General features: G+C 34.7%; 2 protein-coding genes across 3 annotated transcripts; one reads left to right on the top strand and one right to left on the bottom strand.

Annotated features, from left to right (window-relative positions):
* The first annotated feature begins 152 nt into the window (after positions 1-152).
* On the top strand, positions 153-3,070 carry LOC110836848 (uncharacterized). Its single transcript, XM_022078498.2, has 3 exons — positions 153-565; positions 659-796; positions 1,697-3,070. The coding sequence occupies exons 1-3, from the start codon at positions 452-454 to the stop codon at positions 1,775-1,777; spliced, it is 333 nt and encodes a 110-aa protein (XP_021934190.1). The 5' UTR covers positions 153-451; the 3' UTR covers positions 1,778-3,070.
* LOC110836846 (meiosis inhibitor protein 1) lies at positions 2,002-23,946 on the bottom strand. Of its 2 annotated transcripts, XM_087351480.1 has the most exons (17): positions 21,795-23,946; positions 21,030-21,175; positions 20,464-20,637; positions 19,047-19,382; positions 17,685-17,838; positions 16,934-17,106; positions 15,990-16,253; positions 15,536-15,647; positions 14,659-14,829; positions 13,288-13,380; positions 11,749-11,917; positions 10,486-10,698; positions 9,151-9,293; positions 7,889-8,104; positions 5,680-5,909; positions 4,325-4,484; positions 2,002-3,668 (listed from the first exon to the last, which is right to left on the bottom strand). In XM_087351480.1, exons 1-17 carry the CDS (start codon positions 21,897-21,899, stop codon positions 3,585-3,587), a joined length of 2,943 nt encoding a protein of 980 aa, XP_087207606.1. In that variant the 5' UTR covers positions 21,900-23,946; the 3' UTR covers positions 2,002-3,584. The 2 variants fall into 2 exon arrangements, with proteins under 2 accessions (XP_087207606.1, XP_087207607.1); XM_087351481.1 differs by lacking the exon at positions 21,030-21,175 and having other exon boundaries at positions 21,795-21,904.
* Positions 23,947-24,476: the final 530 nt, after the last annotated feature.

The following is a 24,476-nucleotide window of genomic DNA, read 5'->3' as shown; positions in this document are numbered from 1 at the left end:
TTCCATATATCCATTTTAACATAATTATAACACATACATTGTCCTTACTCTAACAATGTTTACTTAAAATTAATAGATACTATGCTCTCTCTGTATGACACTTTGCAAATTATATTGTAAATATTCAAAATTCCATAATATAAAACTCCCGCCATATGACATAAGAAAAGCGTACTGCACTGAAATAAGAAAAGTTAGTCATCATAACCTGTTTTGCAGAATAATTATATTTTTCAGCATCCCACAGAATTAAATACTTAGCTGCAGAAACCAACTAAGTATGGATTAAATTCTACATATTATGTAATCGCTCTGTTCTATCAAATGGTGAATACAGTCTGTAAGGAGGCGTTATTCAGTTGGTTTTAACCCTAATCTTCCAAATTCCACAATGATTTAAATTAAAAAGAATTTGTAGCAACTTTTTCGGGTGTCATTTGCCGAGATAATCATGGCTCCCATTGTATTAGTAATTACATATCTCTTAGGGACTGCATTAGCAACAGGTACCATAAGAGCTACTTTCACCTTTCCAGAATTCCAGTACAAAGAAACCAGCAAAAATGTAAGTTAAAATTATTCTGAAATGGTACTATAACTCAAACTCATACTCTTCATATGCACCAGAATCTTTAAGGTTTTAAACATATCTTTGCAGGAGATGGCATTCCGAGAATTTGAGTCAGCATGTAAGCAAAGTCCTACATGTGCTCAAATGAGTGGAATAACAAGAGTCAGATGTGTGCGAGAGTGCATATCACCTTCCTGTTACCAAGACATCTACCAGTCCGATCAGGTAAGCATTCTGTGTTTTATCACACAAATAATGGTACCATTGTAAGTAGTAAACGGAGTGTTTTGCTCGATCAAAAAAGCTTCCATATCCAAACACATTTCTTTCAACTTTGATTTAAGAAGAAAATATAAAAATCCATCATACAAGCAGAGGATATGTTTATTAGCTGAGTAATTATGACCTGTTCAAGGAAAATCCGTACGTTATATAGGATTTGAGGTTTTCATAATGGCGAGTCTGAAGATTGCCGTCTTCTGGGTTGTTGCACCGTGTAGTCTGGTAGATTACTGACGTTTCAGAGGTCCTTGCTGCCTCCATCATCAGGGTGATGATGGAGGCAGCAAGGATTTCTGAAACATCTACCAGACTACATGACACAATGACCCAGAAGACAGTAATCTCCATGTCTGTTATAATTAAAATATGAATCCGTAACATAAGTAATAGGCCGTAACTTTGTATCGTTTACTTGCGAATACATACCTGGAATATTACACCACTAATCTTGGGAGTATCATAAATGATTTCCTATCGTTCAGCAAGTTTATTTTTTATTACCTTATTTATTATGAGAAATCTAGATATAAATTAGTGACTTGCATATCTTTTCATAACAAATTCATGGTTGCTCTTACCAACACTTCCCTTTAAAAAACATAACATACTTTAATATTTTTTACCTTTGTAAATAACAAATCCAACAAAAAACATCTGTCACCTATAAACTCCCAGCATTCCATATATCAGTATTTATATCACTTGAAGCACAGAAAATATGAGCCCAACTCCCAGGCTTTCATGTTACAGGGCTTCTGATGTCAGGTTACCAAAGAACTAGTTCTCCCTTCATATTGTTTGTGTTAGAACCAAATGACTTACAATTAGATCATTTATTTACAGCTGGAAGAGGGAGAAATAGATGTCCGCTTGAATTCCTTCAAAGGATGTTTCATTCAGAGGGCCGGTCGGCAGCGTCCGTGACGTCAGACCCTGCTTCAGTTTGCTAATATTTTCTGGTAGACTCAGGTTTGAGAAGAAAACTGGTGGAGCACTGTAGCACAATTTATATTGTGATACATTTCAAACTTAAACATTATTTTATATTTCTCTTCATGCACATTTAAGACATAATTTCCCCTGTATAAAAGTAGCAGGAGCGTTCATCATGCACTACAGCAGAACTAAACTGATATAACAAGAACTGGTAAAACAAACAACACACATTTATTAAACTACTGAAGTCCCTTTTATATTTTCTAACAAACTATTCAGTAAATACTGATATTAAACAATCAAGGTACCAATATAATCCCTTCCTAAGCTCTGTATTTACATTTACTTTATTGGATATGTTTCTGTTTTGTAGTAATTATGAATCAGTAATTAGACATTGATTCATAAAAAGCATTCAAAAACAAACTGAATTACAATCAGTTTAAAGCGAAGGATTTAAACGAGAACAACGCATTGAAAGAAGAGCAAACTGCTGTAACAAGAACTCTATTTAATATTCAAAACAGCAACATAAAGCTCGATAACATGTAGTAATTAAATTGAACAATATGGATGACCAAGTAAAACAACTTGTAAAATTTATACTATAATATAAATATTCATATAGTCCAAAGATTCAGTGTCAGACATTTACTTAAAGATACAGTATCTTTACAAAAATTTAGCTTGAATGCTGTTCTCGGCATGTTATAAACAATATAAGGGTTCCTGAGAATTTACTCCAGATTTTTAAATATTAAGGACAGTTCAGAATATCTTTTCTTGTATCTTATCTGTTGATACAACACAAATAATTTGACACTTAGAATCCTAATCTTAGAGAAAATATTACATAAAATGTACTGTAGCTTATTCTACTTGATATCATATTACTGTATCATACAAGATCGTCTTCTCATGAGCATGAAGTAGTGACCACTGATTTTGGATTTTTAAGGTTATGACTTTAAAAATAAAATACTTTAAAAAAAGGGTTAACCTATAGACTTGTAGCTTCCAGTACAGAGAATACTGAGCAGATTTAATGTTTAAAGCTATGACCATAAAATGTTCATCACTAATATTTTTGGCTGGCCAAGATGAATCACATATGAATTGGTTACATATCTGAGATAACTTTTATTTTACTTGACTTATCTTTCTGGTAACTCGACAACATAAATGAATTGTAAGAACATGTAACTACCGTAAGAAATTAAATTTTTAGAACTGTAAAACTTATTGAATTTGGGAATGGTACATTAAATACTATTACATGTATTTATTTAATAGTTCTGCATATTTCTTAGTAACCCCATATTAATTACCATATTTACTGGCATACGTTTCATATATCTTGATAAAACATGGAAAGATTTTACACAAATGATCTGAGTGCCTATTTTACATGTTATATAACAGTTTGCATACATTTCTTGGTATACACTGCAACGTACATTTCACGACTGTCATTTTACGCTCCGTACTCTTTCATAAACTTTAAATTGGCCACATGAAATATGCTATTAAAATATTTTGTTTACTTCCACATCAGAAATAAGTGTTTTTGGATTTTCCATTTTAAGAGTTATGCCAGTAAAGGTGGTATATGAATTTCATTTATATTTTCAATAATTTAATATTAACCATTCATGGAAAACATTCCACTATTTACAGAATGTATCTTTTTCACTAAAGCCAATGAAATAAAGTTTAATACGAACACAGTACTGTATGAAAATGTGCACAAAAGTACACCAGCGTTCCACTCAGGAAATGAAGCAAGGAGAAAGAGTTAAGTGGAAGAACAGACATCTAGCAGACGTTGTCTCAGCAATTTGCAGGTGTCTTCAGAGAGATCAGTTCCACTTTCAAGGATCTGTTGGCACAAACATTACATAAACGTAGTACGCAATTTTATGATCTACTACAATGAAGTAAACATATTTTCAAAATTAGTTTAACATTAATTTACTCTAAATATAAATGTACCGTTGCAAAGCTAATCCAATTACATATATCACACTGCACTGTAAATTATTTTCATTTTTATTTCAGTAAATATTTGTACATACCAAAATATTAAAATAGAAGTTTATAAATCTTAATGATATTTACATTAATTCACCGTTAATGATCACATACAACTTCATTACATTAACATTAAATTTTACCTATTGTTTTATGTGCTTTAGCCATCACAGACCATCTTCAGGGGCTTCAAACTCAGCTATGGAGTTCACATAAATTACTTACGTGAACATTAAATGTTTATGTAAAATTTACAGTGAAATTGTTTACTGATACAACGATATGAACCGTAAAATCAATTTAAGGAGATCTGTATTCTGCGTTATGTAAAAAATTTTATGCAGTTTTTGAGAAAACTTTCCCACATATCATGATATTCAAGACAAACAAAAGTGATTATGTCATCTCGAACTGAAAAGTGTTGGACTGATTTTGATCAAATATTGTATTAGAGACTATACACAGAGACAGTAAATTTCTTAACGTTTTTCACAACGTACACACCCCGTTTAAGATTTGTTGGATCAGCTGCTTGGTACTGGAATTCACAGTGCTGAAATCACTACAGTTTAAGAACATGGTAGCCAGCGTAGTAAGAGTCTCAGAAAGCAAACTCGGACACAGCGCTCTTTCCTTCTTGCAGACCAAACGAAACATTTTAAACCTGAAAAAGGTACATCGAGTACAAGCAGTTAGCATATAGTATAATTCTGATTATTTATACCTCACATACAAAACTTAGTTTCTACAAAAGCAGGCATAAATTTAAAGAAGACAAAAAGTGGTGAAAATTTACTCAGACATTTGAATACATGATATATTCATTATTCACAAAACACAAATTATGCGTAATTGTTTTTGGTGCCTTATGAAATCTGAAAATGCTCATTATATGAGATAAAACAAATTGTTTACGAGACTCTTCTTTTGAATGTTTAAGATTATCTGCCGAAGTTTTTTTCCAAGTGTCAAAGAAAATTGTCGAACGACAACCATGAAGTGAACTTATATGTTATGGGCCAATCAAATCCTGGATCCTTAGTCTCATGTTCAACAAACAGTTATTTACTCACTTACGTTACTTCCTTTGTTGAAATGCCATGTGTGAGACACACGGAACAAGCGTTTGTATATTTCTTACTCATGAGCAAAATGGTTCTACGAGAAAAGTGAGGAAAAAATTCGAAAGTATTTGATCCAAATATATTCCTCAACATTTTTTCTCTCCCATCATTGAGTGAGAAACAGTTCCACGTTCATAAAAAGCACAGGTAAAATTACAGTTTATATTTACAAAATTAACCCAAAATACTTATATTTTGTCCCGCGTCGTAGCCGCGCGGTCTGAGGCATCATGCTTCAGACCGGTGATACGGAATGCACGCTGGTTCGAGTCTCGGGAAAAGAAATTTCTCATGAGATTTTCGACCAGTGTATGGGTCCAGTGCCAACCCAGCATCGTGAGGAAATTGGGGAGCTACAATGAGTAGCGTAATCCGGTCAGGAAAACTAGCAATGGCTGGGGGTTCGTCGTGCTAACCACACGTCATCCTATATCTGGTTGGATGATCGTTCACCTCTGCTTATGCATGTGAACGCGAGGCCAGCAGCCAGCTAGTCGGCTTTGGCTCTCAGAGGCCTGTTACACCAAGGATTATTTATATTTTATAAAAGAATTTAGTATTTAATATTGTTAATCTGTTTATTATAGTTACAAAATGCTAGTTCATTCCTAGATTAAACACTAAGGAGGCATATCCTGGTTAGTTACTTATCCCTACCATCAATCACTATAAACAGAAATGACAGCAAAAATTGATACTTCTTCCTTTAACTTTATTACCATCTCACGAACTAACCTAGAAGCAGTCTGATAAGATTTGAAGCACTGTAGCCACTGAGAGATGAAGTACAGGAAGTCATGACAACCTGAAATGGAAGCTGTGCGTGTCATGGAACAAATCAAGAAACAGGTCCAAGGCTGTGTAGCTAGATGCGTATGTATATTGGGCTCTGCAAACTTCGTGGAGGAAAAATGAAGTAACGCACCAAGGCACTTCCAGGAACTATTGGAGATACCTGGAAAATTCTAGCAGCAATGACAACAGATTTAAAATTAAAAATGCATAAATCTGTTTCACAGTAACACACAATCTATCACAAGTAACAGATTTTAATACTGACTAACATTCATGGTCCAAATATAACATAAGCCAATATGGCAAACCATTATATGCAATACTGATATCCCATAAAAGACGAAGTGTTTCAACTTATTTTATGGTAGTTGCTCATAAAAGGTTTTCCTGCAAACAACAATTTATTTTCTGGATACATTACCGTAGAGCATTTTGTCTTGTTCAACTGTATGTCTAGTAATAAGAAATGACTGTTGAAGATTGCTGTCTTCTGGGTTGTTGCGCCATGTAGTCTGGTAGATGTTTTTGGACATCTACCAGACTACATGGTACAACAACCCAGAAGACAGCAATTTTCAGAATTGCTGCAGTGAAAACCTCAAATCCTACAATAAATGACTGTTAACCCATCGACGTGGTTTTACGTGTACACACGCGGGCATTTAAATTAAAGTTCTTGTGGATTTACGTATAAACACGCGAGCCTCAAAGCCTAATTTAAAACGCCCATAAGTATGGAATAAATAACGCCAGCGCGATGAGGTTTGTTCTCGCCTGTTGTGGAAATAAAGCTCTATGTGTATACATGTGGCAACAGTGGTACATTCCAATGACCTGAAAGGGAGAGTCTAAAAATAAACGCCTGACCTGGTAGTGTACAATGGCTGTTCCTTCGACAAGTCGTCCTCTGACGGAGCTAGACCAAATACAAGTTTTAAATGAAGTTTTAGAAGATGAGAGTATAAGTGAATATAGTTCGGACGATGATAGTGTATTTGACATTGATTATACACAGTTTGTGACACCGGGAACTGTCGTGTTTAGCGATAGTGATTGTGATAATGGTAGTGGCGGTCGACAGGACGACATCGTACAGGCAGGTGTGGTTTCCAACAAGTTTTTGTGGGAAAATATAGACTCATTTCCTGCTTCACGAGAAGCATTTTGTAATGTATGTGGTCCCCAGTTCGACACTGCTGAACTAGATGTCGTGAGTTCATTCGAAAATATTTTCGATATAGCACTTGTGCAGCACATTGCTGATCAAACCAACAGATATGCTCAACAAGAAATATCAAAAAGTGCCCATCCTCTCACATTTCGCTCTAGGATTAGGAACTGGCAAGATGTCACAGTAGACGAAATTTACGTGGTTTTGGCTCTATTTATGTTGATGGGCATTGTGCAAAAGCCTACACGTAGATCTTACTATTCAAAGAACCGGCTGTTGTACACTCCGTTTTTTTCTGAAACTAAACTTCTAATCGACTTGCTTCCACTGCTCACACATCTCATCTTATAAGGTAAGATTATAAAACCATCTTTTAAGAGGATTTCGGTGAAAAATTCATAATTATATCTCATATAGTTCAAAAGTTATGAAAAAAAGAGTATTTTACAGCAAAATTTAAACGGGCATTTAAAAAATACTACCGCAGGAACAGCACGACAGCGGTATATGCGGGGTATTTAAACCACCACGTCGACGGGTTAATATAATTGCACAAAAGTTGGGTCATTATATGACACAGAAGTCACTGAAAGAATTTATTAAGTTTATATTGTTAAAAATTAATGAAACAAATTTAAAAAAAATTCAATGTAAAATGCAACTAATAAATACATACTGACATGATGAATCTAACAAACAAGTTGGTTTTATATTAAGCATTTAAAAATATAAATTCTAAGGTTTTATTACCATGATCTTAAAAAGAAATTGTACCGACATATCTATGGTCCCATATGACCATAAGAATTTCTTTAGATCTCAGACAACGAAATACTGGCTAAACTTTTTCTTCTTGGACCAAGAAGATATTTGCATAAGAATGATTCTAGTTCATCTTAGGTCTACTTATATATTGTTTTGCTGTAGCAAATACAAAAACTACATGCATGTACCTTGTATATTAACAAATACTAATACCTTAATGCTCATGGCCTGAAGTTTTATAAACAGTGCCTGAAGAAATTCTGGTGAAATAATATCCTGTCCCTTTTCTGACAATCTGATTGCTGGATGTACAAGTTTTGATTGAAGGAGGTTAAAAGTCAACTGCAGACCTGCTGACAGTACATCAAAATCTGGATTCATCAATAACTGGAGCAGTTGTTCGATATCGATCCTCACAACATGGTCACACTGCAACAGCACAAGAAGTATAATTTCATTATCAGCTAAGCAGATACATGTAAAATTCCCAACTTTAAGAATATGAACTTTACCATAAATGTGACATACAGCTTCTATTTTTTAAGTAAAGTTTATTGCCATTTGACAGTATGGTTAATGTTTTAACAGCTATTAACTCAAAAACACTGATGAAAACAGACTCCAACAGTGATAAATGTCCTCATCACACACTTCCAAGAGAAAAGCTGGTATCAATTATACCATTTTACTAACAAACTAAAATTAACCAATTTTAATCATGAGAAAATGAGACAGAGTAAAAATCAGAAGTCTCATGAATAAATCTGAAATGTTCGCCAGTATGTATACACAGCCATCAGACCATCATTTACCTGGAAGTACTGAGGAAATCCACAAAAATCTCAGTCAAGGTAGACTTTCTAGACCAACCTGAGACCCATTAAAAATTAGCAATCTAGAATAGCACAGTGTGTGAGGTGTAATGGGTTCAATTTCTCAAAACCTCTCTTATTTTAATGCCAACTTCACCTTCATGTGCTGAAGCTGCATTTAAAAATAGAGAAAATGCCACAACCAAAATTTAGATCACATTAATTTCTGTTATGTTAATTTTGAGATTGCATTATAATTGGTAGACAGTAACAGCCAGTAATGTTAGTTGTTTAATTATTTATTTATGGTTTATATAATGATGCCGACAGTAGCAAAGGCTATATATTGTCAAATGACGGGATAATGAATTGGAAAGGATACAGAAGAAAACAGTCATGATTTAACTTCTGGTACTATTCCAGCATTTTTATGGAGGGAGGATAGCTGGCATCTGGGCTGAGATTTAAATCTGAGACCTCCAGAATATGAAACAGAAGTTCTAACCATTAGACTACATCATATAGTCTCTAGTGATGTTGAGTTGACCTTAAACCAAGGTTTTATTTTTCTCAGTGTACATATCTATTCATCAAACACTAACTAAAGCTATTAATGATTCATACCTGAATTAATAAATATATATGAATTCTGAAAATACTTACCCCAATATGTTGGAAAATCATCTGGTAATGAAGCAGATGAGAAAGAAAATTAACTGCGGTAGAACATATCACTGAATGCTTAGACTCCATAGCGGTATGCAACACTTTTAAAAATTTTGGTTCATTTATGTAGATAGCTAGTGCTGAAAAAAATAAATTTCACTTTAAATTGCAGGAACACATCTGTGCACCATATCACGTTCTTAAAATCCACAGCACTCCAAAAGGCTTCACTGTATTTCGGTGTTCAACATCTGATGAAAAATCAAGTATATATCATCACGTCAGTATGCGATTCCAGATGCACTTCCCATGACAAATTTTATTAAATGCAATACTGGGAATTCTTAAACATTTTAAATAAATATCACAGTCTGTGAGGTACCAATAAGAACTTTTAACATATTTAAAGAACATAGTTCATTGAAAATCTCCATCTGGAACAGCAGTAATAAAACTGACACTGTATACTAGTATACTGGCCAAAGACATCTGCTACTTCACACGATGGCATAAAAGAATATTTAGAATAGTACAATTCTCAAAATTGAATTTCAGGAAATATAAATTAAATGTTTGCAAAAATGCATGACTTCCATCAGTAATGAATTTCTTCTCTGAAAATGCAGTAGCTTTCAGGCAAATGTTGGATGATTTTGTTTGTGGAAGTCATTAACCTTTATCATATGGGAACAAAATTTAAACCCCTATTTCAGGGTTTTTGGTCAGACTTCAACTTCTGGGTTTGATGGTTTAGAACAGTGTTCCACGACCAGTGCGCTGCCACGAGGTTTCAGGTGTGCCACACATTTTTATAAGAAATTCACATGTTATAGTTAGAAAAAGACAATACCTTATCTTTCATAATTATAATTCATAATGTGCACACACACAAACACACTGGTTCATCACTGATAGTTTTATTCAACATGTGTTATGTTTAATTTTCATGTGCCTTCACTTTTACAGGGCAAAGATTTATATGTAAATACATATTTACTGCCACGTAGAATTTTGCATCCCCTTTTTGTGAGGTAAAATTTGGTGGTGTGCTGTCATGTCTTTGACAAATTTTATATATATTTATATAAAAATAATTATGCTACTCACATACAATCAAATAGATAAGTGGACAAAAAAGTGGCAAATTTAATAAATTGTTTTACACCTGGTAAAGAATATTTAAAGTATAAGGCATTCAATACTAATTTTGATTTACACATTACTTGTGAACTGTGGTCTTGTGTCTTCAGCCCACACAGCACCAAATCCAGAAGACCACAGCCCACATGTTCACTGCCATAACAACTTCAAACCTCATAACGCATTACTTACTTCTTTTATCCTGCAATTCCATTGATATAAGAAGCAAGAGGAATGCATGAGAAATTGCTGCTTTATAGAAAGCTAATGGTGTATCTGCATTTTCAACTTCCTGGTTCGCTAACACTCGTGTTAAAAGGCAGGCTGCACGGACAACTGTTGAGGCACTCAGATTATGAGGAACGGCCATGCATGCTACTTGCATCAAACCACCAATCTTTGCAGCTAACAAGAAATAAAGGAAATATTGTTATCTTTACACAGTGACTGAATATTTCTCAGGATAAAGTAGAGATGACCACAACACATTTAATGAAATGCACAGACATTAGCATGGAGGTCTATAAAATAAACATTAAGGCCATCAGCCTATTACAGGTGTTACTTTCTTGTAATTTTGGAATTATTAAAGTGTTATTTACGCAGATTGGTAGAGGAAGATTTACTCTTTCATTTGGTTTAATATCAGTATTTTCCAAACTGACTGTGGAACCCATCTGGTCACAAAAACAACTGATGGAGCCCTTCACCACGGAGTGTAGTCCAATCAGACATGTAACACAGGTGCATTCTTTTCACAAGTGGAGTGACTTTTAGCTTCCATGGAGTTAGTATCAGTTCTCAATTTAAATATGATGAGCCACCCCAAATATCCAAATTTTAATTAATTTTAAGCTTCAAGTGCATGAGCAACAGCTATTTGAACACCACTCTTTTATGCTTCAATTAAATAAGGATATAAATGTTGATGAACTTTGAATTTATGTGTAAAAAAGAGAGAAACAAAAATTATATCTTAAGATCAAGCTTGGAATTAGTAAAAGTAAGCAACTATTATTTTCTCCACCTATGCGATGGCTCCTGGAATAGTCATCTCTTTTAAAGCAGCCCTTAATTGAGACTGGCATGTGTGTCCTACAGTGCAATACAGGACTCCTAAGTATAATATAAAACATTAGCCATTATCAGCCGACCAAAAATTGTATGTTATCCCAAGATCACAGAACATCTAAACAGGGTAACTATAAATCCATTACTATATAGCCAGAATGTAAGATGATAAAAAAGTTCAGGATATAAAGAGATAATACATTTAATAAAATCATTAATATCTACTAACAACTTTCTACTCAATTCATTTAGTAACCATTTTTGAACCTATGCTTGAAAGATGTGCTCCAACTCAAAGGATGGTTACTTGGAAAGCATCTTAAGAGGACTGTACTGTAAATATATTATTGGAATACACTAAATAATAGTAACAAGAAACCTCACCTTGCAACGGACTGTTATTGCTGCTGAACCTTGCTAAGGCTTGCGGTATTATGTCCCAAAGTGTCTGAATTAACTCATCATTACCTTCTCGGAACTGGTGTAATATAGCATCTTGCATAACTTGTATACCTCTCTTTACTACCTGAGGCTTGCCACACTGGATCAATTCCTAAGCAATAAACAATTAGTTAAACTTTTAATTAGTGTGGACATACATTCATATACGAAAATTAAAGTTAGCTGAATATAGGATGCATATACAGAAACATCGCGTACCTTTCCTTTGACTAGTTTACACATAAACTTACATTTTCTTAGTCTTACAACATCCTGCTATTTTTAGGTAAACATTAAACAATTTGACTGCATAACTTCTTTGACTTTAAGTTATAATGCCTAATAAAACTGTTCTGATTATCAACTACAAATGAAAGTAAAAATAACAATTTCACTCTGCTTCATCACAACATTATAAAAGCATACAGACAGCATTTCCATCCACTATATCAAGGCAAGTAGTTCATTTCATGTTCTGATTTTCCGATTCCCAAGGATAAGATCAGCAGTGCTCAAAAAACCTCAGTCAGGATGAAATCCAATCCCAAGGTTTCTCAAATAAAAAGCAGAATTGCTACCTACTTGGGTGCGAACTTCAGTGACAGATGTGGAGATATTGAGAAATGTTCCCAGCGCCTCTGCCACTACTAATAGCACAAGATTATATTTCCTGTCAGAGTCCTCAGTATAATGGGAATGGCATTCATTATCGACACACTTCTCCTACAACACTAAAGACGTGTTCTAAACAAAGGAATAACTTTCTGTGCCCACTTTCTTTGAAATTCTTTAGTCCATATGGTAAAATCAGCCGGAACCATAAATTAATATATAATTCAGTGATATGCCTCTACGCATAATATCACACATACATTAAATTTGTCAGATACAAATTCAAAATTTGTAACTATCATAATTTCTTAAATAATAATACACAGGGGATTCATAAGCAAGTCAAACTCAGTGGGTACATTAATCAAGAGACTACGAGTAAAAAGATTCCTGGTCACATAAACTCAATTCAAAAAGGTTAAGGAGTAAAGGCAATTTAAAAGGAATATAAAGACATACCAAAAATAAGGGATTTCATTATAAAAAATTCAAAATAACTTCAATATGAAATTAAGATAAAGTGTTATTTAATAACAAAACATGTTACAGAGACTGTTCAAAGTGTCAGATAGCATAAAGCCACTACGCACAGCGTCGCCCAACAGAATAACGCATTGCAATGCATAGTAATACAATGTGCTCAGATGTGCATTCAAGTTGCAGGCAGACACTCTGAGCTGATATTATTGTATTACTAAATTACAATTTATTTTACTTTTACATTGATAAAGTTTTCCACTAAAATCCCTTATTTTTAGTAGGTCTTTATCTTAACTTTCAAAATACTATGACTTCAATCTGTGATACAGGAACCCAATGTTATGGGAAGGGGGAAGCACATATACAAAATTTATAATACCTTTCACTTACCAGTAAGCAGTGACTGGCATCATAATTTATCATAACCAAATCCATCAAATCCTTCCCACAATCCGACTGGTCTTCTTCCAGCCATAGATTCATCTATAAAAAGAAAACATTGAAAACACTAACCATTACATTAGAATGCATTAAGCAATGAAAAATATTAATGTCAAATAACTTTTCAAATAAAAAAATACAAAATATGATAGCATTGAAAAGGTATTTAACATTTAACAGCAATATTTGTGCCTGGTTCTCATCCACTGAAAATATATAAAATAAGAAAACTTTTAACAAAGCAAACTGAAATTGCAGTTTGATTTCTTACGTGTTATATTTGCATAATAAATAAAATTCATTTAAAACAGAGAGATAATGTCTGTCCAGATGTTTTAGCTCTGAAATTACTTGCATTATTCCAATGACACTTGGTACTGGAGGTCAACTCTAAAATTTATCATGCAAATTTACAGCCAACTATAACCACCCTAGCTATATAAAATCCAAACTGAACATTATTATTTTTTAAAAACAGTTGCTCATTCAGAAACTCAGTACATGCCATAAAATATAGGTATTAAATCAAATTCTGTTATTTAAAACACGGATGAGTATTTAACAAAATACAAGCAAAATTAATTTCTGGCTCTATGCAATGTGAAGGACTATTAATATTAAATTTCCTTTCTGTTGCTAAAGAAAATAATTGAAGATGCCTGTCTTCTGGGTTGTTGCGCTGAGTAGTCTGATAGAAGTTTACCGACATTTCAGAGGTCCTTGCTGCCTCCACCATCAGGGTGATGAGTGAGACATCAGTAACCAGACTACACGGCTCAACAACCCCGAAGACAGCCATATTCAGACTCACTGCCATGAAAACCTCAAATCCTACAAGAAAATATTTCTTACAATATGATATTGGAAGAAAATAGTTCTTGTTATTAATTACTGAAGTAAGGTTTATTCAAAGATATTAAAAGCTTGTATGATAAGCATTTGTTATTCACTGAATATTTATATATTGTGTCATAAGAATTTTTGTTGAGATGGTAATTCATGTTCTTCTTCTTCTACTGTCATTTCTCTTTTATGCACGTCAACAGCAGTTCAAACTTACTCAAAAAAATGTCCAGATGAGATATAAATGTGACACAATATGTACAAAATCAGTTTCGTCTTGCTATAATATCTGTATCAGCAATAAAGAAACATCAAGACTAATGAGCTGCATAGAATTCATTTTAAAATATATGTAATTCACTTGGAGTTAACTTTTCACTCTTGTTCTGTACTGTACACAGCAAACTGATAAAAAGCAAGAACAATGGAACACAAAGAAAAATTAGCAAAAATATTAATAAAAAGCTTGTGGCATACCACTCCTTTCTGTATTGAAGGATGAATCCATGGAGATGTGAACACCCAATACAGCACAGCAGGGTGATGAGTATAAACATTCCTTAACTGAATTTGCTGCCCCAATAACCGCAATAAGACCCTCGTTGCTTGCTGCATACAAACTGGACCCGAGTATGACAGTGATGACACCTGATGGCATATGTAAGTTGCAACAGAAACAATTTTATCACATCATCAAAGAGTATAACATACTGATTATTAATACCGGGTGTCCATAAATTAGCAGATAATCTGAAGGGCATGAAAATTCATGTCTGAACTTCTGTCTTAATTAACATTATTTATGGACAGTTCTTACATCAGAAAAAACAAACGACCCCCAGTTTGGAGATGCAGCAGTTTTGACATTATCATGAAACTTACTCATAGAAGGAAGAATTTTGTTCTTAATAAATCATACCACCAACAAAGCATTAGATCATATGTTTAAGATTTATTCTACAGTATCTTGAAGTGTTAATTACTGTGACTTCCTTTTTAAGTTGTACACCTCAAAGGAACACAGATTCTTGAGACCCCCAGAATCTGTCTGTACTGAAGGTTAAAACCACAGAGTAGAGTCAATTTGTGTTACATAATATGTTTTAAAAGTTTTCATATAATTTCTTGAAAACAGCTAACCAAATCAAAACAACATGTGTGCACTTATTTAAAAATATAGTACCAATTTCACTAAACATAAATAATAGCAATATCACTCAAAAGGAGAATATGTAATAATGTATGGTGAGTTCAGCAGATTCTAAAATTTCCTGCATTACAATTACTGAATTTAAGAATTTGAATAGAAGGTGTGATTTGATGCATAAATATAGTATCTCCGTGAAGTACTTACTGCAAAGACAAACCATATAGCTTTGGTGATAGGAATTGGAACTAGGGTAACTGAAGGCAAGTGGTTGAGGTATGACACTAAGGCAGGAAGGCAAGGTGCACCAACATCTGGCCTGAAAAAAATTAAATAAACAAGTGAAACTTCTTCCCATGCACATGAACATTGGGTTGTATGTCAATAAACTGTATTCCAGTCACCAATCCCGACAGTGTGCAATGTAAATATGCCAGATCATATGAGTTTCTGCAACCAAGCCAGTTTTACTCTGAAATGACTGTACCTTTATAGAGACCCTTCTGTTACCAGAACTGCAATAATAAGAACTCTTTATATGGAAGCATTTTAAGGAAAGCATCAAAATTTATTTTCAAAACTTCCTGTTAATGTAACTAACCAACCAGTGTCACAGACATAAGATAATATTTATTTTTCAAAGTAGTGAAATAAAGTATACCTTGAGGCACAGAGGCAGAAGAAATAATTGAACACAATGACTGCATGTTGGAGGGAATGAGGCGCATCTGGAGCATAAAGAGCCTGTTGCCAGTATGCACAGTGAAGAGGAACGAATCCCAAACCCATCTGCAGATGCTTCCGGAAGGCAGCAAAACCACCAGGCCACAGACTTTCTATACCCAGTATACCGGCTGACATAGAAGACAACAGCTCTCCCAAGACAGAAATGCATATACAGCTCAATGAGCTTCCATCTTTAGATCTGAGAGAAAGAAAAGGAAAAAAAAAGAAGAAAGAAAACAGATTATCTTATTATAACTAGCAGAGCAGAGCCATCTGAGCAAAATTAGGCCCATTATTCAGTTTCAGCAATAGATTTTCAAAAGGGAAATAATATTCAGATACTTGACACAAATATGTACCAGATAAATTAATCATCATTATTCGTAAATTTTCTTCTGCTATATCCCCAGTTGGAAATTTCTGCTGTGGCTAAGGGTATAGCTTTTGCTCTGTTGTAGGCAACAGATGGCTCTCAAAATGTGGTAGCAATAGTTTAGGCAACAAGTACAAGAACTTATCCCTTTGACCAGGCTTGCAGGTATAGTCTGGCAAATTTCCTTATAGGTTCGAACAAGTCAATATGGCTTCTTAATCATAACTCTGAACAATACTTTAACACTATAATCTCTTTTATATTATAAGTTGAATACATCCTAAAACTGACCCTCCACAAATCAGAACTAGCGGTAATGTATACAACGCACATTCTCCCATTTACATCCTGCAATTCAAATTCTGACATCTACCACCATGAATGTAGCAGAAAAATGTAGTACTAAGCTAAACACAAAGTCAATACATGAGGTTTCTAACCGTTTCCTTGAAATGAGTTTTATGAATGAGGCACATCATTAAACACAGTTTTAATACTGGCCTTACTTGTAAGCAGACCAAGTGGAAATCACAGGCAAGAATGTCAGATATCCCAGTTCACCGAGGCGATACGATAACTGTGGAGTAACCAATTCCTTCACAGGTTCACAGTATAATGCTTCCAAACAACATACAAACTTGCCAAACAACTCCATGTTCGATATTTCCATATCTATTTCCTGTAAATATTAAAAGTGTTAGAAGCAAAGGGATCAAATGAGCCAGTAATTTTCTATAAAAATTAATTAATACTAGAGAACAGCCCGTTGCAAACAACGGGACATAAAAATATCAGTATTTGTCTCACATCAGTTTAATCTGTTTTCAGAGTCTGTAATACACCTCTTACCTTAAATATCAGTGCAAATCAAAATAAAATAATATAGTCCTGGGTTCCTCAGTCTGCATCATGTCAATATGTTTTATGTGGACACAGTACATTTTTATATTGATCACTGTGTATGAGAAAATTGTGGCTAAGTTAAATACTTATATGTTTTAAGTGGATAGTTAACACAAACAACAAATCGACAAATCTATTACAGAAAGTAACTGTGTAATATGTGAATTTGTTTGCCTATCATTTTTAATGAACTGTCATAAAGTTTAAAAAAAAATTGCCCTTATAGTGATACCAATCTTGTATTATCATTCCATAAAATAGTAAGAAAATAACGTGAATGACAATATTTTGACTCAAACTGAAACAAATATGTGCCATATATGAACAAGATTACAGATCAAAATAATACTTTACCAATATGTAAGGAGCGCTGACATATTGGACACATTTCAACAGCACATCAGTCATCTTTCTTGAATACATAGCTACGACTGGGACATTTTGAAAATTAGCCATTTTGTCAGTTCCGTTCTCCAACACCTTGTCACGTGACAGAACTGAACACAATCTAGAAAACAATGTAATTATACGTAAGTTAACTCTTAATTACTTGTTAGACATAAGTCAGCATTCAATTTATCACATGTATTAACATAACAAAATCCAGAATGTCTCAGAATTATTAAGACAATTACAATTTGCTATATTTAATGAACCACAGCAGTAAGAAAAATTAAGTAACCTGAGACACGTACAGAAACACGAAGTTTGCCTTTCACAAATCACATTTAAATTTTCAAGCAATTTTAGCAATTCAACAAAAAAGGTGAACTCATTCTTCAGTTTCACAAATAAAAGTCAGTGGCTACAGTTCAGCACTGGTTACAAACATAATTCAGAGAGAATCTACCTTCAAAGGAGTCAAATCAGATGATGTATATAGTATAATAATTTTGTGGCAAAAGACTTCCTTGATAGTCATTTATCCAAAGGTTCCACCATGTTCACAAAAGCCCACCAAGAGACTTTATCCTGTGCCATTTCAATCTTCTTACTTTTGACTTGTCTTTCTAAGATACAAACTTAATATTGTCCTACCACTCACACTTAAAATATAAATAAATGTAGGTTATTAAGAAAATGGTATAAACAACATTACTAAACAGTTTTTTCTACAAGATTCTCCCCACAAAAAATTACACTTCTAATCCTGGGGAGGATGAGTCATTAAACACATTTTTTCTCTAAACACTATATGTGCCTCAACTTGTGTGGTCAACACATATGCAATCAAAGGTCTAAATATACATCTGTATAGAGCTGGAGTATTCTGGGAGTAAACCTAAATGCAGAAAGCATCATCTGGTTCCCTGAATGACCTGTTTCTTATCGGCCCAGAATTCTCCTTGTCCTTTACTCATCCCTTGACTCTGGTTGGCCAAAACCCTTGGCCTAGTCCTTCTCCTAACCTGTAACAATCAAATTCCTAACACTCTCACTTCAGCCTTGAAGATTGAGGCAGTATGTTCCTCCAAAAGACTGGTATCTGCCTTTTAGTCCACATGGTGTTACAACCCAAAACGCCGATATCGGCATATTTTCTCCTAAAATTTTTGAAACGAATTACAATGCATATATCCCTCACATTCAGAACGAATTATCTTTGTTTCCTTCCACCTGAAATTATTTGCTTGTTCTTCAACTTAAAAACATTCTTTTTCTTAGCACTGACTTACAACTGATTATTAATACAAACTGAGGTTGTATCATCTTTACCTTGTCACTGACAGAGTCACACAACTCATCACTAAAACTGCTTCCTTTTTAGTACTCTGCGCCTGTTCGTCCATTGCTTTGTGATTCTTCACAAATTCAGAGAGCAGTGTTATACAAGTCTCTAATACAGTAACCAACAATTGCAGTGACGTCACATCAAGCTGATTAGCAAGGCTCTTGCTCTCGACTAGGTTGCTGAGTATCCAACCTACACACATCACTGTTTCATTCCGCACACTGTGTTTGTCACTCAGAATGCGTTGTATCAACTCAAGAACTTGACTCACATTGAATGCACCCGCCTGTAATGCCTTAGAACCAGTAAATGTGACAAACCTGTAATAATAAAACCATCGATGTCTTCAGACTCAACACCGGTAGCACATTTTACAACATTAAGAAAACCAATTTCAGTAACAATACTAACTTCATATTCTGGAGTTCTGATAACTACCCATCTGCATAAGAAATTCTCTGTTGTTACAGAATCTAAAGATTTATAACTCTTACCACAAAAGTCTACCATAACCTAACTCTGAGCCAGACCAATCATATCTACATTGTACGATTTGAGTTTTTCGCGGTGGTGAGTCTGAAGATTGCTGTCTTCTTGGTTGTTGCACCACGTAGTCTTGTAGATGTTTACCAAAGTTTCAGAGGTCCTTGCTGCCTCCATCATCAGGGCGCTGAGCTGCAAGTACCTCTGAAATGTCGGTAAACATCTACCAGACTACACGGCAATCTACATATCTAAATTGAAATATGTGTTTAGAAAATACACCTCAAAAAACTTAAAACAGGAGTGCAACATACTAGTACTCGTATGTACAGCAACCTTTTCGTAAACATTCATGAGGCATATAAACAAGAATGCACACTCAACAAGTTAGCTCAGAACTGCAATTACCATCTATTAGGCACATGGGTAATGCCTTTATACATGTCAACTACCTCAAGTCCACCATTCAAAGATACTTTCATATCTTAATAAACACTAACCTAACTAAACATTGTGGTCAAGTAGATAACACTCTTGCTCTGTATTTGGGAAATCTTGGGTACAAATCTTGACTATACACTGATTATATAACTCCATGCTTAATATACTTACTGCATTATAATAACAAAATATACAGAGTATCCCATAAACCCAGCATCAACAGGAAACTGTTATTTGGCAAAATACAGAAAAATATAAAGAGGTAAAAATTGTTGCAAATCGGGTTTTCGATCACAATCGTTGATGATGTAAGGAGTGAAGCACCATAATGGCTCATCCAAGTAATAAATTCTGACACTCGATTTTGGAAACACATGATTTGTCTATGTGACTATATGGTGCAACAACCCAAAAGACTGCAATATAAACCCAAAGATTCAGCTGGTATTAACTTTGATTAGATGGTTATATTCTTACCCTTTCAGAAGTCCAGCAAGTAAAGACAATGCTCTATTCAGTGTGTGAAAGGAGTTACTTTGTTTTATGAGGAAATGAACAGTTCTTATCAGACACTCAATAACGTAAAGCACATGGCTGTTGTTATAAAACTTCTTGCTCTTTGCCAGATGCTCCAAGCAGGCAAATATTGCTCTGAAACATTAAAATCTTAGTAAAAAATTAGCATAATTCATGAACAATAAGACATCTAATTCCATGGGGCAGGGCTCTTCTTCAATAGCTATTATTCCTGCAGTCAGTCAAGAAATTCCCTGCCTCTTACTGAACCAGGTTAGTTAAAACTATGTTCAGAACCGGCTAACACATGACCAGTTCCTGAGCCGTTTGAACTCATTCCACACTTTAACACTTTATTTCTTTAAGATTCATTTTTGTATTATCCTCCTTGTCACTTAAAGTGGTAGTTCCCATTCGATACAATAATTAAAAGCAACCCCTTAACAATTCATGTTAAAAAGTATTCTTGTATAAGAAACATAGGAAATACTTGATCTACAAAAGTTTGATGAATTGGTGGTACATACTCCAACAAGTGGCAATGAAGAGTTGCCATGGCTTCACAAATAAATTCTATTATGTCTGCATCCAGAAGAATATCATGAAGAGTCTTTTGGCCTTCTTTATTGGCATCATTCTTAAGGGACTGTGTGATGAAACACACTGCTTCCATCTACACATTAAGAATAAATAATAAGTGAGCTTTCTAATCTGTTAACTCCTGCAACTGAAAAGCAAGATTCTGATCTAAAGGTTTGTGACAATGACTGATTCATTACATGAATTCTATGTTGGACACTGTCCAATGTCTGAAGTATACTTTAAATACACAAAGTTTTCATTGTTGGCTCTATTCCTGTCTTGAGGTGATTGATTACATGTTACTGTATTGTCCTAGTATTCACAACTCCAGTTTCAATCCAAAATTCTGTCACTAAGAATAATTTTAAGAAAGCAGTAATACATATGTCAGCATATCAACCAATGACCTTCAGATGGGAGCAGAGCAGAGTCCAAAATAGTATTTCTACAATAATTTTAATGATATGCCATTAATCAAAAGAAAGAATTAAGAAAACTACTATGCACAAGAAAAAATTGCAGTACTTCATTCTGCATGACAAATTGCCACTTCCTTATTGATGTTGCAATTACACTGTATTTTGTGTGAAAGTCTCAATTTTGAAACATACGTCTATTATCAGAAAAAAATCTATGAATTAGTGGCTTCAATAGTGGGTGAAGACGTGATCTTCCGTCCTTGCACTTCTGAAATATGCGGTTTAACAAACCTGCAGCTTTACATTTCTGGACATCAATTGCTGCTTCAACTTTTTCAGAACCACTTCGTCTGCCTTATGCCTCAAAGAAACCGTACGTATAGAACATTCCTCCATTGATATACGAAATATAGAATGAATGCTCTTTCACAGAATTACAGTCGTCAACAAACTCACGAACGCATAAACATACAAATAACTGACAATTATAAAACTACTCCCAGGGTCTTAAGAACTTATTTTATGAACTATAATCGGAAATAATTGTACTATATTTTCTCAAAGTACACTAATCATTATAACAATACAAAAAAACAGTGTTATCAGTAAAATTCATACACTTTAACCCATTTGAAATTACAAGTTCCAATGGTGCCAATATACAGAAACCAAAATACATTTCGCGATGTCAAAACAAGAGAACCAAAAGTCCACGGATTATACCATTCACAACGAAACACAGTTATACCACAGGTTATAATTGTTCACACATGCATTCTGTTCATTTATACTCATCACCCTCAGAATCGATTATTAATAAATCATGGAACTAACTCTGCGGTACTGAAAGCCGCGCAGATGGTCAAGTTACTTCCTGCCTTTCATGGACTTAAAAAGCTCATTACCATATTTCCAAAAGGACGCCACAGGAACAGAATTCCAAACCCCATGCCTATCCCATCATAGTCTCCTTAATTTAATTATCCCCAAATTATGCCAGTTGTACTCCTTGGATCAGAGAGCGGTTATATAAGACAAGGTGGAAGCAGTTTCTAAAACAAACAATAATGTGGAAAACCGCAAGATTTTAATTTATTTACCATGACAGTAACCAAGGCTGAAAACTGGCGCTACATCTACCGCCATACCCTATTTACTATAACGCCTTACCAGCGTAGACGATGCGTAGGGTGACCGCCTACCAAAAGGAATAACATCAACGTAAGCCAAGACTATTGTTGCAAAAGCGGCCCAAGCAATGAGTTAAGACACGTCGTGGTCCAGTGGTTAACACTCCTGCTTCGTATTCGGGAGGTCCCGCTAACCTGGCTGGGGTTTATCGTGGTTTTCATCATTCCCTTAAACATCCTCTCATATGACACTATATATAAACAACAGGCAGGCAGTGCCGTTCCCGAGCAGAGCCAGGCCTGACAAAAGGGAAAGGTGAAGGTAAAGGGGCAAAACGCACGGAAGACGTATTCACTTCACCTGAGGGTGCACAGTCAATCTCTACGACACAGTAACATGTGACCCAACAAGTAGAGGAGCTATCCGATTGGGGGGTCACAATGTGGTTCAAGAATACAGGTGATGAATAACGTTGAGAAAGTAAATTTCACACACACCATATTAAAGAGCAAACACTTAGCAGTATCTGAATACTTCATACTAACAAAACATAATATTAACTTTGACCTAACAGAATTCATGTCCAGTATCTGGTTTATGGTGCCAGTCCCTGCATGTCAAGAAAGCTGCTGAAATAATAAAAACACCTCCATAACCTCAATCTTTAAGATGGGTACAAAACTAAGGAAAGTCTGGCTTCACTCCCATTCCTCCAAGCATTTCATTTAGTGACCTTTCCTCTTCACCACCTACTGAACATCACCCATGCAGATGGACACTGCGAGGCTGGTTTTATTTTACTTTCCTCTTTCACTTCTTATGTTATCAAATTTTCATCTTACCTTCCTAACTATTTTTCATCTCCTTTGAACAACAGAGAAGCTCCCTACCAGATAGAACCCTCCTCCTCTGACCGCACATTCACATCTCACACTTCCCACTGCTTTCTGTCAGTATGATAACCTATAAATCACACGAAGATATCAAAACCTATTCATGTCAATAGATAAATTAAATTGTAGATTATCTGTTAATTCTGTAATATCTGCAGCATTATTCTCCATTATTGTGGATAATTGAGAGTTTACTGTATTTGTATAATAATGTCCAATGAAAACAAATTTTCTGTTAACTGAATAAAGTTATGGCATTTTCCTTAACAACAGACCTAAAGATCATACCAAACTGCATGAAGAGGGAATGGAGGAAAAGATCTATTGTAATCATCTAGTCAGGAGGTCGAGCTCACAAGGATGAAGTAATGTGTTTTCAATACATTCACGCCTGCACATGGCACATGTGGCGAAGGCTCAGCAGAACATAGACCTACATTTGTCACTGTCAGCTGTCCTTTCAAAAAAATCCACATTCAAGAAGTTCAAAACTTCTTTTAACTGGATACTTTGACAGGCCATTGCAGTATTTCACCCGTAAGAGGTCGGACCCCTATTAATTGGGTTTATGCAAAAGTAGGCATAAGTGACCTAGCGTCACCACACGATGTAAACTGTCACAGTTGGCCTCGGGTATTGAACAGACCAATCAGAGAAAGGTTATTTTGACTTAAATTTAAATTATTCCACCAATCACAAAACTAAGCGGGAAGTCGAACCAATGACATTACAAAATTCCAGATTTTGGAATGACTGGGAGAAATTAATATATTTAAGAAACAAATTTCTTTTAGTCCAGTCGTCTGTTGTCCGTCGTTAGTTGCAGTTGTACGTTGTTAGTTGTCAGTCAGTTGGCAGTTGTGAGTTGTCATTTAGGCAAGTTGAAACATTATCACGGACGCATCGGTGTATTACATTAACTTTGACCAACATCGTGCGGAGAATTTAA

This window comes from Zootermopsis nevadensis, unplaced genomic scaffold (assembly GCF_977971745.1).
Source record: "Zootermopsis nevadensis isolate Lab colony 2312 unplaced genomic scaffold, Znev_1.0 Znev_ptg000019l, whole genome shotgun sequence".
In the NCBI taxonomy this organism is placed as follows: Eukaryota; Metazoa; Arthropoda; class Insecta; order Blattodea; family Termopsidae; genus Zootermopsis; species Zootermopsis nevadensis.
The sequence above is the reverse complement of the archived record's forward strand: the minus strand, read 5'-3'. Positions and strand labels throughout refer to the sequence as shown.